The sequence below is a fragment of the Mastacembelus armatus genome, chromosome 6 (genome assembly GCF_900324485.2).
Source record: "Mastacembelus armatus chromosome 6, fMasArm1.2, whole genome shotgun sequence".
Classification (NCBI taxonomy): domain Eukaryota; kingdom Metazoa; phylum Chordata; class Actinopteri; order Synbranchiformes; family Mastacembelidae; genus Mastacembelus; species Mastacembelus armatus.
The window spans coordinates 13,638,930-13,662,516 of NC_046638.1; the positions used below are offsets into that span (position 1 = coordinate 13,638,930).

The 23,587-nt window shown below is 38.9% G+C and overlaps 1 protein-coding gene across 2 annotated transcripts in view; it reads left to right on the forward strand.

Annotated features, from left to right (window-relative positions):
* The first annotated feature begins 585 nt into the window (after positions 1 to 585).
* Positions 586 to 23,587, forward strand: part of cmip (c-Maf inducing protein) — a 44,291-nt gene continuing 21,289 nt past the window's right edge. The window contains exons 1-4 of one of the 2 annotated variants that reach the window (XM_026310741.1): positions 586 to 791; positions 966 to 1,275; positions 18,028 to 18,153; positions 22,821 to 22,871. In XM_026310741.1, coding sequence (XP_026166526.1) covers positions 1,045 to 1,275; positions 18,028 to 18,153; positions 22,821 to 22,871 — 408 coding nt within the window. In that variant the 5' untranslated portion in view covers positions 586 to 791; positions 966 to 1,044. Of the gene's footprint in view, positions 1,276 to 18,027; positions 18,154 to 22,820; positions 22,872 to 23,587 lie in introns of both variants that reach the window. The other variant, XM_026310740.2, reaches the window with a different exon arrangement.

Below are 23,587 nucleotides of genomic sequence, written 5' to 3' on the forward strand. Positions count from 1 at the left end.
ATTATCAGTATTATTATTATTACCTCTGAGCATCATCGCCATGTTAGTAACGATCCCCTCGGCTCCTTCCTGGAAAATGGTGTAGATGGTTACAATCTGCATCACTTCCAGGGAAAGAAAAAGAAAATTCGCTTGAAGTCCCTGCGCCCTCCTCCATTTTTCTCCTCGCGGGGGGGGGGGGGGGTTGGTAAAGGGGAGAGGGGGGCGCGTGCGCCCTCGGCAGACAGTCAAACGCAAAAGACACACGGCTCATCCGCTCGCCTCCCCATTGACGTCAGACTTGTATCACATGAACGAGCAGGGACCAATCGGCACTGCGCTGCCGGAGAGTGCTGGCTCCTGTACGCCAAGATAGGGGAAAAAGACTGAATAAAAGGAAACGGTGCCAGTGATCTTGTAATGACCACAAAACCCCACAGAGGAGCCTAGAATCGGCGCCATTGGATATTTCTCCCGTTTTCTCATTATTCCCATGCGTCCATCGCCGTGGATTATTCTGTTTGGCACTGGGGCGGACGGAATGGATAAGGCCATGGCCTTAACATATTGAATAGCTCGTTGGTGGTGGTGGTGGTGGTGGTGGTGGTGGGGCGGGGGGGGGGAAGGCGAGACGCGCACCGTCAAGACAATTCATGGGGCATTGAGAGGGGAGAAAAATGGTGGATTATTTGCACTGTGTCATAAAAACCTTGCACCGTCTGGATATCCAGCCATAAGACGCTGATGGTGGCATTTCTGCGCCTGCCTTGGCCGTGTCTGCAGTAACAGATCGTGTTAGAAGCTGTCGGTAGGTAGGTACCCCCTCCCCCTCAGCGCGATCCCAACGACCTTATCCATTTCTATTTTTTTATATAGGCTTACATGTAGGATTCTTGTAGCGTTTGCAACGCGTTCACCCTCCCCTCCCCGAGAGTAACATTTAGAAACAATAAACTCTTGGATTACTGAACTATGGATTTCAACAGCGGTAGCGGTGGTGGGGGCAACGAGCTGCACAACAACCAGTTTTATCAGTGCGAGGAGAACAAGCCTCTGCTCGGGGAAATGTCGGAGGGGAATAATAACACCAAGCTGGGCGCAGGGCCGTGCAAGAGGTCCCTCAACCACTGCGGCAGCAGCGGCATGCGCTACAAGCTGCTCCACGAGGGCGACATCCAGGTGTGCGTGGTCAAGCACCCCCGCACCTTCCTCAGCAAGATCCTCACCTCCAAGTTCCTGCGGAGGTGGGAGCCGCACCACCTCACGCTCACAGACAGCAGCCTGACCTCGGCCACCGTGAGTTACATTCTCACTTCTAGTTTCTGAGTGTGTGTGTGTGTGTGTGTGAGAGAGAGAGGGAGAGAGAGAGACAGAGCGACAGACAGGCTATAATCAGCTGCTTTTTGCATCCACGACAGCTTTGGTGTTCGTCTTTTCTTGTCTGGATATGGCAGACGCGTACCGAGATTACGCACAGTCTGTTGTTGACGCAGTGTAAGGGACGGCAGGGTGTCACCGCTTTCCTGGTCCGTTCTGCTGATAATATGGGCAGCACTGTTACTATGGCCTGTACCCTACAAATCCATCCTTTAAGTCACTTAACACATCTTCACCTATCTGTGACTGCAAGCCTTTGATTCTCATATTGGATTGCAGAGGACGCCCAGGGCCCCTGGTAGTGGAGGTCCCTGAAATTAGTGTGTGTGTGGTACCTGTGTGTTTATTGTGTTGTGTATGGGTCATTATTTGGTTGTAGGGGTCACCAGGTTTAAATACTGAGTCTATATTAAAAGAGAATATTTTTTTATTATTATTTCCTGTGAATAAAACAGGTTCAGCAGGGGTTGGTTAGGTGTCTGACATCAAATGTAAGTCAGGCAGAATGATGTTCCAACAAAGTGCCATCTTCTGTAATATTGGTGTTCTGATTGTCTTACAGTTTGTGAGGCTATTACCTTTGTTGATCTGCTGCCAGGTGTGCGAAGTCTATCAGCCACCACACCTATATATCATCAGAAATATTACACATGGATGTTTAACCCACAATCAAGTGACAAGTTGGGCTTTTCAGAGTGCAACTAATTTGGTTGGAAATGTGACCAAATACCTGCTGAGTGCAACTAAATTCTTTTCTTGGTTACAGTGGTACGCCTAATATTCCACAGGTCTGTGTGTCTATGTGTATAACATCACGTTTACCCCTTGAGGGTCAAAGCAAATGAAAAACAAATGGGGGTTGGTCTTCACCTGTGATTGGCTCTAATAGGCATATTCTGATACACCATGTGATTTGGAAATCAGGACCTGGCTACTCATGGGTGACAGAACAGTAGTAACTTAGCTCAGGAGGAAGTGAAATAGGCCTATACCAAGTTTTTGTTGTGCTTGACACCAATTCAGACTTACACTACTCTGACCCTGGCAGGTCCAACCTAGACCTGAGGAAACTGTACAGCCAGTGGTCTCTGTCTCCATCAGTAAGATTACCTACCAATGTGTTCTTTTCAGTAAAGATTGGCTCACACAGCTCCTATGGTTGAGGTATGACAAAACACAATGTGTATACTGAAAAAGAATGTGGCTTCTGCACTGAGACACTGGAAAAAAAACCACAGTGTGTAAAAGAAGCACATCTTATGTTGTGATAAGTGTGTGAACAGCACAGATCCCCTCCCTGTAGCATTTCAGCAGCAGTAAACCACAGCAGTGAGGAGGCAGAGATGATAATTAAATTCACTGTTGCATACAGTATTTTGCAAGGGCTGCTTTTCACTAAGTCTCAAATAATCCTAATGAAAAAGACATTAACATTAACTTAAACTATAGTAACTATACTACTCTGTTTGTTGGGGTGACTGCAGACAGTCAGTTGAACTCACCAATAACTTATATATGGCATTTATGATTGATGAAGACAGATGTTTTGAAGTACTATGTCATTATTTAATTGTTAGACTTTAAATATTGGCACTTTGTAGTTTACTTTTAGAATAAAATAATATTTCAATTTCATGTTTATGCTGAAATAAGGACAAGCATTTATGTATTATCTTACTCCTCTTTATAGTGAATTACATGCATGTGGGAAATGACAAAAATTAACCCATTAAGGGTATAATTGTGACACTAAGGGTGCTATGATAAAATTTGGGTGCACCTACATTTTGTGCTGGTAGATCTGAATAAAAAAAGTCAGGTGCAGCACTGCAATCGGTGCAAAAAAGGAGTTGAGACTGACATCTCTGCTTGGCAAACCAAAATCATATCCATTTGCAGGAAATCAAGAACTATCTCCTCCAATAATGTACAGTTTCATCATTCATTTTCTGAACTATATCTTTAAAACATTTACTTATATGGGCGCCAGCTGTCATACACCATGTGTAATTATTAACCACTGAAGGAGTCATGTCTGTGATAATGAATTGTAATTGTTGGTAATTCAGAACAATAACATAGGAATAGCCTTTATTTCTCCTCCTGTTATCAACACTTCTGACATTTTCCACAAAGCCAGAGCCACTGTTTTATCAAAACACCTTGTTAGAGGTTTTTTGGATGTCTGCCTATCACACCTACACTACAGGAGTGTGCTAAGGTTTCAAACATGCAGTGTCTTGGAGACTGATTATTGCAGAAAAGATTTGGCGATGCGATTTTGAGTAAACCTGAAATCAGTTTACCTGCTTGTTTACAGGAGTTTTTTTTTTTTTTTTACCTTTTTAGTCAACTTTACATCGTCACTATCAATGTTACCTGAATTAATTGTACACATCACACCAAAAATAGGGAAGGATATAAGTCAGTGCATATGTAGAATGAGTCTGTGAAACATGCTTAGGTAGATAAAAATGTTGAACCTCCTGGTGACCAGGTAATGGGGTAAATGCACCACACTCCTTCCTGAAGCCACACAGGATTTTAAGAAATGCATGTTTCTTAGTAGATTCTTCAACAGGACAAGATGTGTTGTTAAGAATCCAATTCAAATGTTCCCAGTAATAGTGCTGAGCAAAAGCATCAATGTTCCCAATTGCGTGCACGCCAAATGTTTCTCTAGCACTGAACAACACAGTAACTAACAGAGATTTGCATTTGTCTAAATATTAAAACACAAGGCTTATTGATTATGTTGTTTTGTTGTTAGGGACATTAACAACACATCTCTAACTTTCAATGGAGAGGATTTCTAGCACTTCTCCTGGTTCCCTTGAGGAGTGTTCACTCAGTATTATTTGGATTGAATGACCAGAATAGATTTGGAGCAATGAAAAAAAGATAAATGTTCGAGCAAGTCTGTAGGGCGTTGTAACAGTAAGAGTGAAGAGCTCCATTTTTCATGCAAGCAAGCATCATAATTTTGGGTGGATGTACAGGTTCATTTAATTAAACTCTAGTCCTTTGTTGGACACTCATTTGTAGAGGCTTTCATAAGCAGCATGTCAGTATAAAACCTATGATGCTGTGTGAACACTCAATCAGGGTCTGGAGCACTAACATCCTTTCTAATTGGACACATCACTGAGTCAGGTCTAGCAGAGACAAGGTTGTAGGCATTTATGCATTTTACATACACACATGGACAAACTTTTTGGTACTCTTCCATTAAAGAAAGACAAACCCACAATGCTCACTGAAATAAGTTGAAACTGACAAAAGTAATAATAAATAAAAAATTTATAGAAAATTAACAAATGAAAATCAGACATTGCTTTTAAATTGTGGTTCAACAGAAGCATTTAGAAAACTTCAGAATAATATGTGCAACTGTAGTCTTATAGTCTTTACCTTTAACATGCTTGTCTATAATTTTCTTTCTAATGTCCTGAGACAAGTCTCGCCTTAGCTTTCTGTGGTCCATGTTCAGTGAGGTACACACCATGACGACAAACAGCACAGTCACTTTTCAGCCTTTAAAATGACCGACTGACTCATTACATGTTTCTCTTGTTTAACATGTCCCTATGGTCAAATTATTTTTAATCTGTTCAAGGGGTACCATCATTTTTGTCCAGGCCAATTTCATTAGTTAGTTTTTTTTTTTGTTTTGTTTTGTTTTTTTTTAAGTGCTTCTTTTGAACCACAAGTCAAAAGCAATGTGTGTATTCATTAGTTAGATTTTATTTATTACTTCTTTTGTCAGTTTCAAGTTATTTCAATGACCATTGTGGGTTTTTCTTTCTCTAATGGAAGTTTACCAACCATTTTGTCCATGTGTGTATTAATGTTGGATAGACTTGTTAGTACAGTGTACAGTGGACCCAAAGTACAGTGAAATAGCCTCTTGTTTGGGGGCCTGGATTGCTCTGATCACATTTCCTACATGTGGTTTTAAGTGGTGTGCTGTGGGTTCCACTAAGAATCAGTAATTATTTTATTGACTGCAGTTGCAGTGGGAACTGGGGTCAGCCTTCGCACTTTGGCCAGACAACAGCAGACCTCAGAGACGACTTGGAAATCAACTTTCTGGGAGCAGGAATTAGGCAAAACTGATTTCTACATTTCTTAAGATATAATCTGTGGAAAGTGTCTTTCATTCTTGGCCTCTAAAATGCTCTGACAGGAGTGAATTATTTTTATTACCATTTCCCTGGGATCTCTAGTCCCCCAGTGTGTATGTTTTCTTCTGGGAATTTCTGTTGTTGAAACTTATTTTTCATTTTAACTACCTCACTGTGTTACTTCAAATAGAATTGAAATGGCTATTGGACACCAAGTGTTACAAGCAGCTAATGTAAAAGCTTTCCTGAACTTAATGTTGGATCAGTTTTGTGTCCCCTCAATAGGGAAATTATTCCAGTCCATTTGGTGGTTACATCTATACCAGAGGTGGGCACTGAGGGCCACAGCCCTGCTTGTTTCCCAGCTATCCCTGCCTTACCAATGCTGATTACCTGGGTCAGATCTGTTGTGCCAACCAGAAGCTGGAAGGTACCAATTCATTTTGTCCTCCCCCACTGTATGCTAAGCTGCTATGTTCCTTATGCAGTTTGTACTTGTTTATCTTTTTTTTTTTACTTCTTATCTAAGTTTATTTTTTTACATGCCCTTATTGCAATTTTTACATTGCACTATTTAATATTTAGTGTTTATCTGTATGCACCAAAGGTCTGAGAGTAACAACATTTCGATTCTCTGTATGTGCTCTACATGTGGCAGAATTGACAAGCAGACTTTGAAACTTTGAAACCTCCACCCTCATCTGAGATGGTATGTTCCAGCTTGTGATTGGCTGAACACACCTGATCCAGGTAATCAGTGGTGGGTAGTGCAGGGATAGTTGGAAAACAAGCAGGGCAGTAGCCCTTGAGGAACATGGATTGCCCACCCCTGATCTATACAGTCTAGTGCAATCCCACACAGCAGCTCTACCTATATGGGGTTAATAACGTTTAGTATTGTATTGGCTTGAAGGTTTTCCCTAATTTTTTTGTAAAGCCAATGTAGGTTTATAAGTGAACAATGAGAATAAAACTTTTATATTAAAATGTTGAAGATTATTGCTTTAGAAGTTTTATACTATACAGGTCCAATACCAACTTTTATTACCAACACAGAAAGTATAATTGACTTTACGTAGGAAGGTCTTTGAGCAAGTTAGATTTTTTTTAAAAAAGTTAACTTATGGTAAACTTACTAGCGATTTTCACTTAATCTTATTAGTAAAAGCTCCAGAAGCAGCTAGTAAGCGGAACCTGAGATCCACAACCCTTTATATGACAAGTCTACCTTCTGTGAAATGACATTTTGTTGCCTCTTTTTCAAAGAGTCTCTTGCCTGGGATATCACATGGTTATTGAAGTGCTTTATTGTGTTTGCTTCAAAGAGAGAAGTGCAAACAGTCAGTGATTGCTGGGCACTGGCAGACATCTGATAAATCATCCTGTAAAACCTCAGAGACTAATGGAAATGTTGTTCTGTAAGGTAATAATGCCCCTCAGTGCTTTTAAGCCACCAGTTGAATTTCTTCAGCACTGCATGTTTTAACAAGATAGATAATATAACACTACACAGAACTGTGTCATTTATTATAAGATGTCCTTTAGTGAACCTTGATCTGCTCTCTTTGCATGTCAAGAAACTGAATCTGTTCACACAGTGGAAGAAGTGATGACGCTGATGCTAATTCTTTTGTTTTGAATCGAGTCATGCGGTGTGACTTACATGGTTGTGTGTAAATGGAATGTGTCTGCTATTTGGGTTTGTCAACGATGTCGCATATTCTTTGCTCTGTAAAGGCTGAAAAATGAGGAAGAGGGTTTTATTGAGGGTGAAGCATGAATGTGCATTTCCTGAGTGGAGCTGTTGTGCTCGTTGTGGAACAGAGCAGCTATGTGGGCCAGAGAACAATGCTGACCCATTCGCCGTCCTCTCCCCTTCCAACAAGGAGGCAAAGAGCGTTGACTCCGCATCTCCAGCCACATCCCTACGCGCAAGAAATAATTGAGATGATTGTGAGAAAAGAGCTCTGTGTTACTGAGTGTGACTGCTGAGGGGGTTTCATTACTGTCAGTAACCAAAAATCACATGAATCCTGTTAAAGTTCATTTTCCCAAGCTTTACAAGTCCTATTAAATAATTTTGCCTAATTTTGCATTTCATATGGAATAGTGTCACATTTCTTAAATTTAGTTAATGTATTTCTTTGATTTTTCTACATATGTGTTTCATTTTTTTCAGTGTTCTGTGTGTGTGTGTGTGTGTGTGTGTGTGTGAGAGTACAGATCTGCCTGCAATAACTATAGCCACAAACATAAGGTAAATCATAACTGTTTAAGAAAGGCACTGGTGCAACCAAGAACTCTTACTGAGTTGCACCTTCATTACAAAACACCTGAGATGAAAGGAAACTGACTGCACGAGCATGAGGGCTCATTATAGGCAGCAAGGCAAGAGGTGGAAGCCTTGTAGAAATCAGTGAGGGAGGCTTGAGTGTTTTCTGATCATGTGTGGGGCCTGGAGTGTCGAATAATTTCATATGGACCAGGGGTGGGCTCTGTTTCCAGGCAACATCATAAATTTATTTTAATGATGGCACTAGCTAGGATTGGTGCAGTCTCTCAGTTTTGATTTCGCTCAAGATGTTTTAGGTAAATAATGAAATATCTTAAAAACTATTTCACAGTTTATTTGAAAATAGAATGATCTCCAGCAATAGAGCAGTGGATTATCTCCCAACCTTACCTTTCTCTCAACTACTGCAAGTACATTTTTTTTTTTTTTTTGGCTTGTGTGTGTGTGTGTGTGTGTGTGTGTGTGTGTGTGTGTGTGTGTGTGTTTTTGTTGAGGCACAGTGACAACACCAGAGCATTCTTCCCTGAGCTAACAGTATGTAGTAAAATGAGATTGTGTAATATTTGTTGAACACTTGTAGCAGTTACAGGAAAATGTTAAACGCTGAAACATAATGTAACAGAAGCAGAAGTAGATTGACTGAATATATCATATATGTCTAATATATAAAAGTTTGCAGACATTAGCCACCATAGGCTACTGCTCATACTACACACTGTAGCAATAAAACCAGAGTAAGGAAACATTTTATTACTTATTCCGTTTGTGAGAGCATGAGTGATGTTTTACAGTCAAACTTTAAATACTCAGTCTTCTGGTTTGTGTGGGGTTGCAGCCCTGCCATCTAAACTCCCCCACATCTATTAAAAAAAAAAAGTATAACAAGTACATACAGCTCAGCTTCCTGATGTGGTTGAATAGTGCGTCATTCAACCTTGTTCTCTTTAAGTAGGCCTCAACTCCAAGTATGACTCTAGTCCTAATCTTAGCCATCTCTTCCAGTGGCCTGAACAGAACAGTTTGATTGGTTATGGGCTGTACAAATGCAGAGGAAACCAATAATATCAATATGTCCTTCCATGTCTGCACATTTGTTATATTTCATCTACACTCTTGAACTGTGAGACTAAATACTAAAATACAGTTGTGCTTTAAAATTTAAACTACATTTCTAGTTTAGTCTGTGGAACCTGTGGTGGGTTGGTGGAGAAATCTGAATTTGAACGTGTGTCTATTTATAAACAGCCTGATGATGTTTGGAATAAAGTTTACATCTAGGTCTGCTAATGACACAACGTGTCACGCTGCTCGCCCAAGCAGAAGCAGCGCAAGATAAATGGACTGCCAGACCTTGTTGGTAGTATTGTTTGAATTCAAACTAAAGGGAAGAAAAGCAACTTGCAGTGACTACAACCTATGAGCTTGTACACACACATGCAAAAGGTTTTGAAAGACTCTGGGCAGCCTTCCAGGACAGGCTGCAGTTTATGTTCATATTCACATAGTGGATCCTCCCAGTTCTGTTTCAACACTGCAGCCATTAGGCAAAGATTTGACTTAGAGACAAGAATGACAGCATTCTCTGCCATACTAAGTTATCATATTAAGAATAATTTGGAATTGGAGTCATTTCCTTAATGTTGAGAAGACCAAGAAACCAGATTATACGAGGAGTAAAGTTCTGACAGAATAGAGACTTTTTTTAGTCATGTCTTTAAGAGAAGCTGGGTTGTTTTTAACCATGCTGAAAAAAAGAAAAATATACACTCTTCTCAACTGTATCTGGGTGCCATGAAACGTCACCTCTTGTGAATTTGGTTGAACTTCAAGTCTTCACATTTGATCAAGTTTTATTGATGTCACATTGACACCCTTTTTTTTTTTTTTTTTTTTTTTTTTTACTAGTTTGCATGATTTATTGTTGTGTGAACTGTACTCTTTGTTTGCTGATGTTGTAACTCCAACGGTGGGAAACCAGATTTTAACCAATGCACCTATACACACATCTACATTTCACTAATATTAACTAATTTTAATTAATAGATGTCTTGACTGTATATTTTTGGGGTTTTTTTGTTTCGTTTTATTACAAAAACAAAAATGAGAAGTCACTGTTTATGGGAAGTTAAGGGCTGGAAAGGAAGTCACTACAACCAGCCAAAAAAATTGTCTGGCACATAATTTTGGGTAAAACAAGAGCTCGCTGATTTTTTTTATTTTTGTTTGTTTTTTTGTTTTTTTTATACAAAAGAAACAAAGCAGACAAACCAGCTTCAGAAGTGTTTAGGGCTGCAACAAACAACTATTTTAATAATAGATTAATTGGTCAGTTATGTTTTTGATTAATTGATTAATTGGAATTTTACAAAAGAATATAGAGAAGTCTGTTTTAGCTTGTTAAAACAGGAATCTTAAACAAGTTTGCTACACATGTCAGAAAACATTTAAACAGATCCTAAATTTTATTACATTAAAAAAGACACTTGTTTACTAGACTTTCACATTAAAATCAAAAGTAAGTGGTGCGTTAAGCCTAATGAAGCAACATGCTTTCAGACATGCACTTGAACATTGCTAATGGCGTGAACCAGTGGCAGACACACCATCGGCAGCACCGGGACATTTCCAAGTGATCTGTGGGTGATAACATAGCAGCAGGATAAGCTGATAGACTCTTAGAATCCTCGCATCAAGCGTGATTTTTACCTGGTAGACTGTCTTATTAACTTTGTTTTTGCTAATAGAATTCTTTGTGATAAAAAGGACAAAAATTACAAAGACAGTGAGTAAAAGGGCAATATGAAAAAAGATAGCTGATGGTATATTCTGCTCAGTAGTTGACAACAGTGACTACGCTAAACCCTTTGCCACTTAGTCATCTAGTTATCTAACGGCATAACCAAACATTTTATATCATAAATATTGTACAATAATGAGCAATGTAAAATTCTAGTAGCTATAGCTGCTGACTCTTCAACATGAGAATCAGCATCAGATAAAGTGATTGACCAGAAGTCTTGAAAAACAGTTTTCCATTACAGGCATCTTTGTCTTACTGTTGTTTTCGACCACAGTCAACAACACAGTACAACCCTTCAGAGGTGAGAATAAGCATGTACAGTACATCCACAGGAACAGGCAAAAATCAACAAGCAAGCAATTGAAGTTAAGACACGATATTCATAGCTTTTTCACTGCACAGATAAACTTTTTAATCTAACAAGCTGTCATCAGAGTCAGACAGTGCTTTGTGATGTATGTGCAGAAAACGAAATGTAAAAACATAAAGCAGCATGGAGGAAGAGTGGAGTTAGTAATGACAGGGTGATGATTTAAAAGTCAGTCAGAGAGGTTAAATGAGATTCAGTTGTGGCATCATGTGGGAACCAGAACTAGATTATGTGAAAGCTGCTCTCGTCTCACTGGCTGCCTTTTAAACCAGGCCGTCATTATCGTTGGCGAAGGCTTTGATATTCAACAGACCCTGTCCACAGTTCAAACATACCGGACCAATCGGAGATCTGCGAGGTGTTTAGATGATCATTTGATCCCCATTTCTTTAAAGCTGACAGCTTTAGCAACAGCTGTTATACTTCTTTGTCATTTTTGTGTTCAGAGTTAAATTACTGTCACCAACGTCAAATGAAAAGATGAGTGATTTTAATGTTACATGTGTCGAGCGTTGGCTCAAAAAAGATTGAACAGCAAAACCCAACAAATAACAGAAAATTTTATAAAAGCAGTACTTCTGTTAAAACAGGGTGGTACGTGACACGATGGTACTGATAGTAATATATATATATATATATATATATACACATATATACATTATATACATGATATGTATAATATTAGGAATTAAGCCCCGTCTCTAACCTAAATCTGCCCCCAGCATAATGACACCATCTTCATGGTCTGTATTTATGGCTTCATAAGTGTTCAGAAGGTTATGTCACAAAGAAATGCAAATGTGACAGAGTGCCTGGACTCCCCAGTCAAACAAAGGCTAAACTGTTAAAACCACTACCAATGTTAATGAAATGACGTGCACAACCAGACCTATGCAAAACAGTTTTGGAGTCCTGCTTTATCTGCACAGCGACAAGTGTAAAACAGCAGGTCTTGGGTGTACAATGGCTATGTGGCCTTCTGTAAGTGCACCTGTTATTTTGGTTCATGTAGGTGGAACGGGGTCATGCTAGTCATCATGCTACTACTGTCTGTATAGCTATATATATCTATATGAAGTCGCAGCAGTTTGCTATATAAATAACCTGACATTATGGTTCTGGTTTCCCATAGTGCAATATATTACTACTTTGTTTTTCATTTCACATGACATATTTTAAATGGACCTGTGCACATTTACCATCTTGTTCTTCCAGCAGTCGTGCAGTGTTATTTCAGGGTAGCAAACAGCTGCAGTCTGTAGGAATTTTTATTCATTTTTTAATGTGAGACAGAGCTGCATCCCCAAACAGCCTAACACAAGTGCTCTGTATCCCCTCCTTTGTAACCGTCTGCATGACTACAGGTCAACTATGCATTTTCATCCTCCAAGTTTACCAGCAGGAGACTAGTTGTTCCTTAGCAAATAGAGAAATACAGCTTATCTTCAGGGAAGTGACTCTTTTTTTCCCCAGACATCACACACACAACAACAGCTTCATGCTGTATGACTAAGTTCCCTAAACGGAGCATATGACATGTTTATGCTATTGGGTGATCAATCTGCTGACTGTCCCTTTGCTTGGGAACTACTGTCATGTGATTATTGGTAAATATGAAACCAGGAGAACACAGGATGTGAAATGAATGCTTGCTTGATGACAGGAACAGGAAGAAATGTGCACTCATATGCTGTCTTATATATACTCGCTGTCTCTTCTGAGAAGAGGAGAGCTGTGGTTGTGGCTCTGTGTAACGCAAGCAAAAAAAAAAAAAAAAAAAAAGGTTTTCATGTGAATCAAACTTCGTTCAGTGTGCACAGTGACCCCATTTTTGTTTATTTCACAGGTGTTCATGCTTATGTTGTGTTTTATGCCTCTGCTGCAGCCAGATTTCTTTTTTTTTTTTTTTTTTTTTAGAATTGGATTAGTGCATTATATTCATTTAATAAACAGTGAATATGGAACAACATTAAACGTGACACAAAAATTGCTAGAAGCATAATGATGCAATGATGAAGAGGAACAGGGCAGAAGAGGTGGTGTTCAGGACGGATGAAACAGGAGTAATGCTAATGCTGCTACTGTCTCTATTGTTCCATGTGTGTATGTAGAGAATTGACCTTTTAAAATGGCTGCTTGGGCTTTTCAGTGCACTAACAGTGACAGCAGGAGCTAAACGCCTGATAGGCGTTTGCTTCCACTGCAGCTGTGGTGGATCTCCTCCACCTTCTTCTGTCACCTCTTTTCAGGTTCTCTTTCATCATCATTTTCTTCCACTGCCCCTGGCTGTCAATGTCTTTCACAATTAGAAAGTTTCCCCTGCAGTGTTTGGTCAACATATAGCTTATCAACAATATGTGCATCTTTAGTGAGTGTTTCTGCTTGGGACAGCACAAGACAAACTACTGTGTGTGATCAATCTAATGAGGGAACATGCAGTGTGGCTCACTGGTGTTTTTTAAGACCTGTGAAGCAACAGTGCAGCTCTTTGGCACAGAGGAATAAGATCTATCCAATTTGGGATACACAACACCTGCTAGTAGGATGAATTCATTTTTTGTTTTGCCTCTTAACGGGATTAGTTGAGCACAGTATTACCACACCTTTGTTTAGCAGTATCCGAATGACTACAGCATAGGGCTGAACGATTCATTTATCAAATCGCGATTTTTAAACCGCAGAGACTGTGATTGCACTCGGTCATGTGACATGCGAGAGTTTAGCAGGTTGCAGAGGAAGAATAAAGTTGGCAACTTAATCTGGTAAACAGTTCCGTTGTATGGAACATTTTGGCTTTAAAATAGAAGATGCTGCGCAGCGTCAAGCAATGTGCAAAACCTGCCTTGCTAAGGTTGCTACCTCATGGGGCAATAATACTAACCTGATTCAGCATTTAAAAAAACACCACAAAGTACTGTATGATGGTTGCATGGAAAAAATGCTGTTTATTTATTTAAAGTCTGTCTGGTAATGTTCATAGACAGTGATTAAAAAGTGCAATCCACATGTTTACATGTTTATTACAGTAACTTTGAATTACTTAAATGTGGTAAAGCCACAAATTTGTTTTTTTATATTTCTTCAATCTACACTTTAGTTTGTGTGATTTGTTACTGACTTTTATATTAATGTTTACACCAGGTTTATGTTCATTATAGTACTACTGTGATTGTAGTTGATAAATAAATAAATTGGTTTTGTTCATACTTCAGTGATTCATTGCTTGTCATTGTCGAAAAATACAGAACAGAAAAAGCTTTGAAAAAATAATCGCATTGTAAATCGCAATCACAATATTGATTTAAAAAAAAAAAAAATCGCAATTAGAATATTTTCCAATATGGTTCAGCCCTACTGCAGTACCATTACTGCACATCTGTGCTGTATGAGACAGGGTTTTAGAACTCTGCATGTTTTCACTCCCTTAGATTTCATTTATACGCTGAAGGTACTAAAAATCAACTTTCTTTATTTAGGTCATCATTTTTGCTTTGGTTGTTGAGTTTGTTAGTTTGTTGGTAACAATTGGTGCCTGGTAATTCACTATGAATGGCAAGTAATCATCCAAGTGTAACTGCAGCAATGACTGTTTTTATCATCATCTTCAGCATGTGCTTATTTTGAGGATATGATACACTTTATAGTCATCATCGGTTGCCAACAAAACATTATTCATCATTGTTATCATAGTATTAACTTGTGGCATAGACATAACCTATGACACATTGTTAAGATGATAGTTTACCTGAAAATGCATTTAAAATGGAATAAAATAGAAAGAAAATAGCGAATGAAACAATAGACTCTCTTGCAAACTGCAAGGTGTACTTTGTGATATGTAATAAACAACATAATGTTTAGTCAGTAGTTTAAAACATACACAAACACTGATCTGGTCCTGATCTGTATTTTTTTTCTCATGAGTTGACATGAAACCCTGAAGCAAATCTTAATAATGGATAATGGGTTTTAACTAAGACAGAGTTCATCATGGATGATATTTTTTCTTTCTTCTTTGTTCCTCCATCATTACTTGTTGTCTGCTTCTCCTTGGAAGCAAAAAAAAAAAAACATAACATGCATTGCCATCCCCTGTTTCTATAGCAACACAGCAGCGAAGAGGCAAGATGAGCTGTAGCCTCCTCCAGCCTTGCTCTGCAATGAAAAGCAGAACAAAAAAAAGACAGAATGAGTAAAAAGAGAAAAACAGCACTGGCAGCAGGGAAACAGATTTGAGTAAAAAGAAGGCTTAGAGAGTCAAAGAGAATGAGAGAGGGAGAAGAGAAAGTAGAGAGAGGCAGATAATCACTGTATGCTCTTGTGCAGGATGGAGTATCTATGGTAACCTCGGCTGGTTATCAGAAAATTGAAGCTCCTTCTGTTTGTCTCCATTCTGCTCTGCCTCTACCAATTCAAAAACACAACACCATTTAACTCCTCTTCTTCAGCACACAATTTAATATTCCACTCTTTAGTGTGCGGTGTGTTTTGTTAGTGAAGCATATGCGTCCAACTTGTGCAAAAACATGATCAGAAACACTATTTGGCAGTGTACATATCTCCAGAAAGCCTGAAACTGGGGCTGACGTTTACTCTTCGAAGGAAATGAGACATCTCACACAAAATCAATATTTGTCATGGATGTCGTCTGTAATGACAATCCTGTATGCATACAGTTTCACAACAGGCATTTTGTGTGTCTCTGTATGTGGAGGGGGTGAAACAGAAGAGCCAGTTCGATCTGCTAGCCTCAGAAGGAGGTGTCAATAAAGCAATAGTGTGTTTGTTCTTTAGCAGGGAGAGGGTGGGGAGGAGCGGCAAAGCTGCTTGTTTGCTCTATCGAGAGTGAGGTGGATGCAAATAAAGAGAACCACCTATCTGCTCAGCTCCACTGCAAAGGGACACCAGGGCAAAGGCAGGCATTCACCACTGCTGATTCAGTGTAACTACTTCGATGGATTAGTGTTGAGTAGAGCTGAGCATGTGTGTGCATGTGTATGTGGTGGAGAAGACCAGAGACATACTGTTTATCTGTCTGGAAGTAGCAGAAGCAATGCAGTGATAACAGAGAAAGTAACCGAGATTACTGTCAGTCATGCTGTAATAGTAATTAGTTGGATGTCTTCATGTGATGTGATATGTTAACGTGTGTATAAACTCAACGTGTGTTGTTTATTCCAGGTTTCCCACAAATATAAATCATCATAAACATTAGAACAAAAGTATTATTTTCCACCTGAAGTTGTTCCATTCTGACAAGATAGAGAAATAATGCTTAGAGACAATGCTTATAATGGTTCTTTAGTATCCACAGTTGTTCTAAGTGATGGGGGGATCAAATTCTCCACAGTAAAAGTGTTTTCTAAAGTTAAGCAAAGCATCTGGCTACTTGAGACCTACAAGTAGACCTACATACCTAGAAATGGCCTGATATTGACATGTTTACGCTTCTTCTATTATCTCTGCTCTTGTCTTTATCAAATACTTGATGTCACACTTTGCAGTCTGTTATCCACTGATAACATGGAACCATGTGTCTAAGAAGCTTTCAAAGATTGTTCTTTTTCTTTTTTTAATAAAGACGTCCACTCCTCCTGGTGCTGGGGTGACATTACTTGGGTCTGTCAGAGCTTCATGGCTACATCCAGCTCGAACTTTCTAAAGAAAACAAATCAGCCAGTGTGCTCAGCACACTATCTCAACTTTGCTAAATAAAAACTGTGCTGATAAATAGCAGAAAGCATTTCTGCCAAATTAGGGTGCTGCAACAGCCACTACAGCAGTCTGTGGCGTCCATTTGTGTGGATATACAGTTAGTCTCCCATCAACAATAATTGGCACTAAGTCATGCAGTGACGCTAATGTCTGGAAATCAACTGGTGACTCATTTACTGCCATTTCTGCATTACTGACAGACACGTGTCATATTATGGATGCACTATGGCATTAGATATTTCTTTTCAGGCTTCTTCTGTGGATAGAAGGTATACAGTCTCCCTGTGGCCTTCTCTTGGACTTGTTTTTATCTATTTAGATTATTTTTTCCCCTCCCTTTCTATCTCAAGACTTCTGTTCCTGAGTCTGAATGCCTGTGGTAATATGCCAGTGTTTCTGTAATAACTTTGAGACAAGCAAGCAGGTAGTGGCCTGTTACTCAGCTGCATTTCATCTCTCATGACAGTGAGACTGGAATCCCAGCTCTGCCATCACATTTCTGTGTGTGCTGAGCTCCATGAACAGTCTCTTTCTAGGTGATGTTTGTGTATTTGTGTGATTAATGGCCTTTGCTAAATTGATTTTCCACTTTGTTTCAGCATTCAATGACTGTTCACTTGGAACTACATCAAATGTCACCATAGCTGATAAAGACAACCATGTGTACTGTATAACAGCGTTTGCCGTTCTGCTATATTTGGAGGTTTTGTTTGGCCGTGGTGTTTACTCAAGGCAGGTTAGCCCAGGATATGTTTCTTTTTGTCTATCCAGCTGACTGCCAGTAAAAATAAGTGTTGTTTCTCATCCACCTCTGTTTAACACTATAATGCCTGATCCAAGAAATAATGGACAGAAAATTCTGTTTTTTTTTAAGCTGAAGTCTTTATTTGGCCCTTCAGCAAAATGTAAAAGAAAATAAAAATTAGCATATATGTTTTTTTTCTTTGTATCTATAATATACGCGATTCGGGCAATAACTTTTCTCATTGGCCATCTGTAATATCTTCTACCGTCTCTTTTTTATTATTTTCCCAAGTAATAAGCAAGAAGACCTGTCCTGTCCTTGTTTAGGCAGAGGTGCATATTGCATTTTAAACAGAACACATGGGAAAAGTGAGGAGTTTCTTTACAGTGCTTGCACCTTTGTCACTGTGCCCAGGTTGGGGAGTGGTCGACACCATCTCTCCTCACATCTGAAGGCGGTGTTGGTGTTTGTGGTTTTGACCAAAGTTTTTACCATATGATGACGCAATAGGTCTCTGAAATGTATATATCAAATATGAAACCCATTAAGTTAAATATACAGTATGTACTGTAAATGTTAGACAATGGCAGCCTAATATCCTTTTGCTTTCTCTGTCCCCTCCAGCCCACTGGTTACATGGAGACGTCATTGTCGTACAGCTCCATAGAAGACCTGCAGCTCCTGTCATGGGACAATGCTCCAAAGTACTGTGTGCAGCTCAGCTTCCCTGGTGGCACCGTCCTGCTGCAGGTAATGCACACAAAAAAATGGAGCATCGTACTGCTCTTTTTATATGAACATCTTGAAACACATCACAGGTAGGAATACAACAAGCTAGAAATGTATTGGCAATAGTAAACCAAAACTTTAACTACTATAGGTATAACAGCTGTTTCTACACAATAATAGAGTATTTTGTTTGTAAAAGCATTGGCTACAAAAAAAGATATTGATGAATGTTTTTCAAAATTTATTCTTCAGGTCTAATCACTTCCATCAGTTAGGCCCAGTAGTAAAGGGAAAAAATGTCAAGCAGTTTTATTCTTTACTGTATTATCTGAATAGCACTGAATTTTGAAAATATCAAGGACCAAAATGTTGTTTCCATATTTATTTTTTTTTAGTCAGACCTAAAGTAGCTGACTAAAAAGCTTAAAGATTTTTACCCTCAAAAACTTTTAGTTGTTATTGCACGATATTTAGTTAATGTGGAGTTTTGTTTGGTGCAGCCCTTTCTCATTAAAGTTCAGGGTCAGTGACAGAAATAACCCCTTGCGCATGTTTAAGGTTACTAATTAATAGCATATTTTCTTATCACACTGGGTGTATCAGCAGTGCAACGGTAGGAGTGCAAGGACATAAGATCACTGCCTGAAACTTCCACTGTAAACTGGAACAAATGTCAACACTTTAGGTCATCAGAGCTGACAGATAACTATTTTACAGTGGCCTGGGATGAATGGTTAGATTAGATTTTTGGTGACTCAAGTAGATTTGGGGTGATTTTGGCTGACAATTTTCCATGATAGGGTGCTGATGATTGTGCTTGATTTGGTGGCTGTAATGTTAAAGTCTACGGTCGCGGGCTTGTACTAGGCACCTTATGCAGTGTACCCACTGAACTCAGAGAGCCTGCCTGGATTCCTGAGAAAAAATACTCATTTTCGCATTAACTAGAGCCGCTCACTGAGCACATTTAGCTCTGTTACCCATTACCTCAATTACTTCTGATACACAATTCAATCCATTATGGGTGTAAGGGGTCAACAGTGTATACCCACCTCCTTAGTTGTGTTTGCTTATGCCTGCTGCCAGCTGCTTGGGTCACTGCCAGACAGATTCAGTTTGTCCTTTGGGGGAAAAAAAAAACTCCACTGATTTGTGTCTGCAAGCCCAGATCAGTCAGGGCTCAAGTCATGGAAAACCAAAAAAGGTGTAGCTGGTATAGTTTTCTAGCTAAATTGGAGAGTTATTTAAAAGTTGTGAAAAACAGAGGAAGGTAGAGGTTCAGAGATTAAAAGAGGGATTCAATCTCAACACCCTAATTAGAGTGAATACACCAATCCCACTCTGCAAGCAATACTGTTTGGGTTACAGCAGCCAACAGCTCATCAGCACTGTGTAGTAACATGGTATAATAACAGGTGGCAAGAAAAGAAATACTAATATGACTGAATACATGTGGGAACTTGATTTCTTCTTTTACTTGGCTCATTGCAATTGTATGTTTCCTGTCTATAAATTTAATGAAAGCAGACCAGGTCATCATGATGGATTCCCACCTGCATCACATTGCTGCATCACTTGTAACCATTCAGAAACACTTTTCATTATGTAGATTCTGTATTTAAACAACTAAACTGATAAAAATAAATGCAGTAAAGTTCCACTGCGGAGCAAGAAGTAGCTTTATTACTAACTTTTCAATGGTAGCTTATTGACGTTGGTTACCTTTGACGCTTTTATGGGAAGAGTGATCCCAAAAAGTCTTGTTTTAAACAGACTAGAATGACAAGACTCATTATGTTCTTGCACAACTATAATCTCTAGTGAGAGAATTATTTAAAAGACATTAATCTCCTTCACAGTTGCACACAATCTTGTAACTGTTATCTCAGTAAAAACAGCACATACTGTACTGAACATATTGTTCCTTCTAAACTGACTATAGCATACACTGTGTCTTCCTAACAAAACACACATACAGTGGACTGGCCTAACCTGAAAGTAATTTATACTTTGTTTTTCTGGGGATCAAGAATTTTACTGTTAGTAAACATAGGGACAGATAATAAAAAGTGCACACACTGGAAGCAAATGGAAAGAAGCATTATTTTTGAAGACATTATAGACTTTATACAGACAAAGTTAGTTAAGACTCCCTAGGCAGTTATTGTCATTTCAGGTTACAATGTACTGTATCTCTGATTTCAAAGTGAACAGAAGTAATCTTTTTCATTATTTATTATCATTTAAGTTTTTCAACCATTTTTCATGGTTCCAAGGTTTCATGGTTTTCACACTGGTGGGTCTCTTAGTACGAAAATTCTATTACCAGTAATCTCGATTCAGCACCAGAGATGGTGTGCAGTGTATAAGCATATACGCTCCCCTCCAAAAGTATTGGAACAGTAAAGCAAATTCCTTTATTTTTGCTGTAGACTGAAAACATTTGGGTTTGACATCAAAAGATGAATATGAGATCAAAATTTCAGCTTTTATTGCCAGGTATTTACATCTGGATCTGATACACAACTTAGAAGATTCTATTATTTGTAACAGAACACCAAACTTGCAATAACTGCATCAAGTCTATGACCCAATGACATCAGCAAACTTGCTTCTCCAGCCTTTCATTACAGCCTCTTTCAGTTGTTGTTTTGGGCGGTTACTCCCTTCAGTCTCCTCTTTAGCAGGTAAAATGCTGCTCTATTGGGTTTAAGTCTGGAGATTGACTTGGTCAGTGTAAATCCTTCCACTTCTTGCCCCTGATGAACTCCTTTGTTGTTTTGCTAGTGTGTTTTGGGTCATTATCTTGCTGCACGATGAAGGATCTTCCAATCAGTTTGCATCTTTCTTTAAATTGGCAGACAAAATGTTTCTGTAGACGTCTGAGTTTATTTTGCTTCTGACATCATGTGTTACATCATCCATGAAGATTAATGAGCCCGTCCCAGAAGAAGCCATGCCAGCCCAAGCCATGACATTATCTCCACTGTGTTTCATAGATGACCTTGTATGTTTGGGATCATGAGCAGATCCTTTCTTTCTCCAAAGTTTAGCCCTTGGTTAAGGTTAATCTTTGTCTCGTCAGTCCATGAAACTTTGTCCTAGAATTTCTGGGGCTCGTCTCGTACTTTTTGGCAAATTCCAGCATGGCCTTCCTAGTCTTCTTGCTAATGAATGGTTTATGCATTGCGAACAATAGATTGTCAAACCCAAATGTTCTCAGTCTACTTCAAAAAATAAAGGAATTGGCCTCACTGTTCCAATACTTTTGGAGGGCAGTGTAAATAAATGTGATATACTGCGAGCAGCCATAACATTAAGACCACCTGCCTAATACTGCACACACAGATTTAATGCAGTAGCTGGTTGGTGCTCATGTCATTGCGCATCTTTTGAGAATCTGTTTGCTTCCACTGTTATACTGTCGGGAAGAACACACATCTGTTGCTCACTGAATGGCAGACATGCAATGTCTTTCACAATAAGTGAAAACTGTGGTTGTGAGAACAAGTTAGATTTTTTTTTTTTTTTCTTAGACATGCTCAACATGTCCCACTCTAGCTATGATATCACCACTACAGACAGTAAATGTTTCTCTTTATAATAGAGACCAACGTACATTATTTCTCATTTTCAACCATTTTACTAAAGATTTATACAAAATGGAGTCTTTTGTAAAGGATGACTGAGATGTAAAAGTTTACTCTACAGCAGGTCAACTTCATCATCAGTGAGTAAGTACCCATGATTGTACCATTGTTGCCACTTCACTGTCCTTCCTTAGACCACGTTTGGTCAGTACTAACCAGTGCAGAGAAGGACCACCCAACAAGACCTGCAGTTTAGGAGACGCTCAGTCATGTAGCAATCACAATCTGGCCTCCATCAGAGTCACTCAGATGCCTCTTTTTCCTGCTTCCACACATCAACTTCAAGAACTGACTGTTCATTTGCTGCCTAATATACCCCACACACTGAAGAGATGCCATTGTAACAATATACTAAGTGTTATCACCTACCTGGAAGTGATCATAATGGTTTGGCTGATGGGTGTATGTATATTTGATCCTGTGTCTGTCTTACAACATTTAAAAATACTTGCAATCAGATATCATGCCAGTGGTAAACCATTATTTTTTGGTGCAAGTTAAGTGTGATGTAATGCCACATACTACTGTTCACCAATCACACCATCAGACATTTAAATCAAAATCGGATGACACCCGTGGCTCTCTTTGCTTATTCCCCCTTGACCAGTCAAGATCAGATCAAACCACATCCACACAGCCCTAACAAAGCTGATTAGCTGAGTTTTGGAGTGTTACTTGCCCTTTAATAAGTAATGAACCATGATGTAACTTTAATTTAAGCTGTATAAATATCTGTAAAATTTGAAACCAAGCTTTAACAGGATTTTAAAGCCACTTGGACAATACACAGCAACCTATGCAAAACACTGTGATGTTATCATCCTGTTGCAATAAATGAGTTAGTAGTAGATATTTACTTATCTCTCACATAGAATGCAGGATGTTACAAAAAGTGAATGTTGAACCTTTTATAAGAATGCAAAGGTTTTTTGTCTCATTCAGGGTTTATCTAACTGACCCTGAACAAATACATTAAAATCCCTGCTTCTCTCTCTCTGCATGGGTGTTTGTGTCTTGTGTGTGCATGTATTGCTGCAGGCTGCAAACAGCTACTTAAGGGACCAGTGGTTTCACTCCCTGCAGTGGAAGGTAAGATTACATGTTGTCTTTAACAATTAATTGATTTATTTCATCATCCTAATTAAAGTATCATGCTGAGATCTTTAACCCATTTCAGCCCCGGGACTCACATGAGCACAAAGTACAACACTGTATTTCAGCTTTGTTGTTCCCCATTTTTTAGACTTTTTAAAACTCACCCTGCACATGAAAGTTTATTGGTGAATGATAATGCTGAATCACCAACTAAGCTAAATAAAGATATACAGGGAAATATACATGAAGTAGTTCATACTGGCTGAGCTCACAATTAAATGGAATATCATACCAATGAATATTTAATACCTACTATTGTTTTTCTGTTTGATACAAACGTGGACAACATTGCCTGCATGCTTCCATTAAAGAAAGAAAAACCCACAATGGTCACTAAAATAACTTAAAACTGGCAAAAGTAATAATAAATAAAAAATGTATTGAAAATTAACTAATGAAAATCAAACATTGCATTTGAATAGAAGTGTTTAAAAAAAAAAACTAATGAAACTGGCCTGGGAAAAATGGTGGTATCTGTAGAAAAGATTGAGAATAATTTGACCATAGGGACATGTTAAACTAAGCTGTGTCCTGTAATTAGCATCACAGGTGTCTTCAAACTTGTAATGAGTCAGTCGGTCTTTTTAAAGGGTGAAAAGTCACTGTGCTGTTTAGTAGCATGGTGTGAGCCACACTGAACATGGACCACA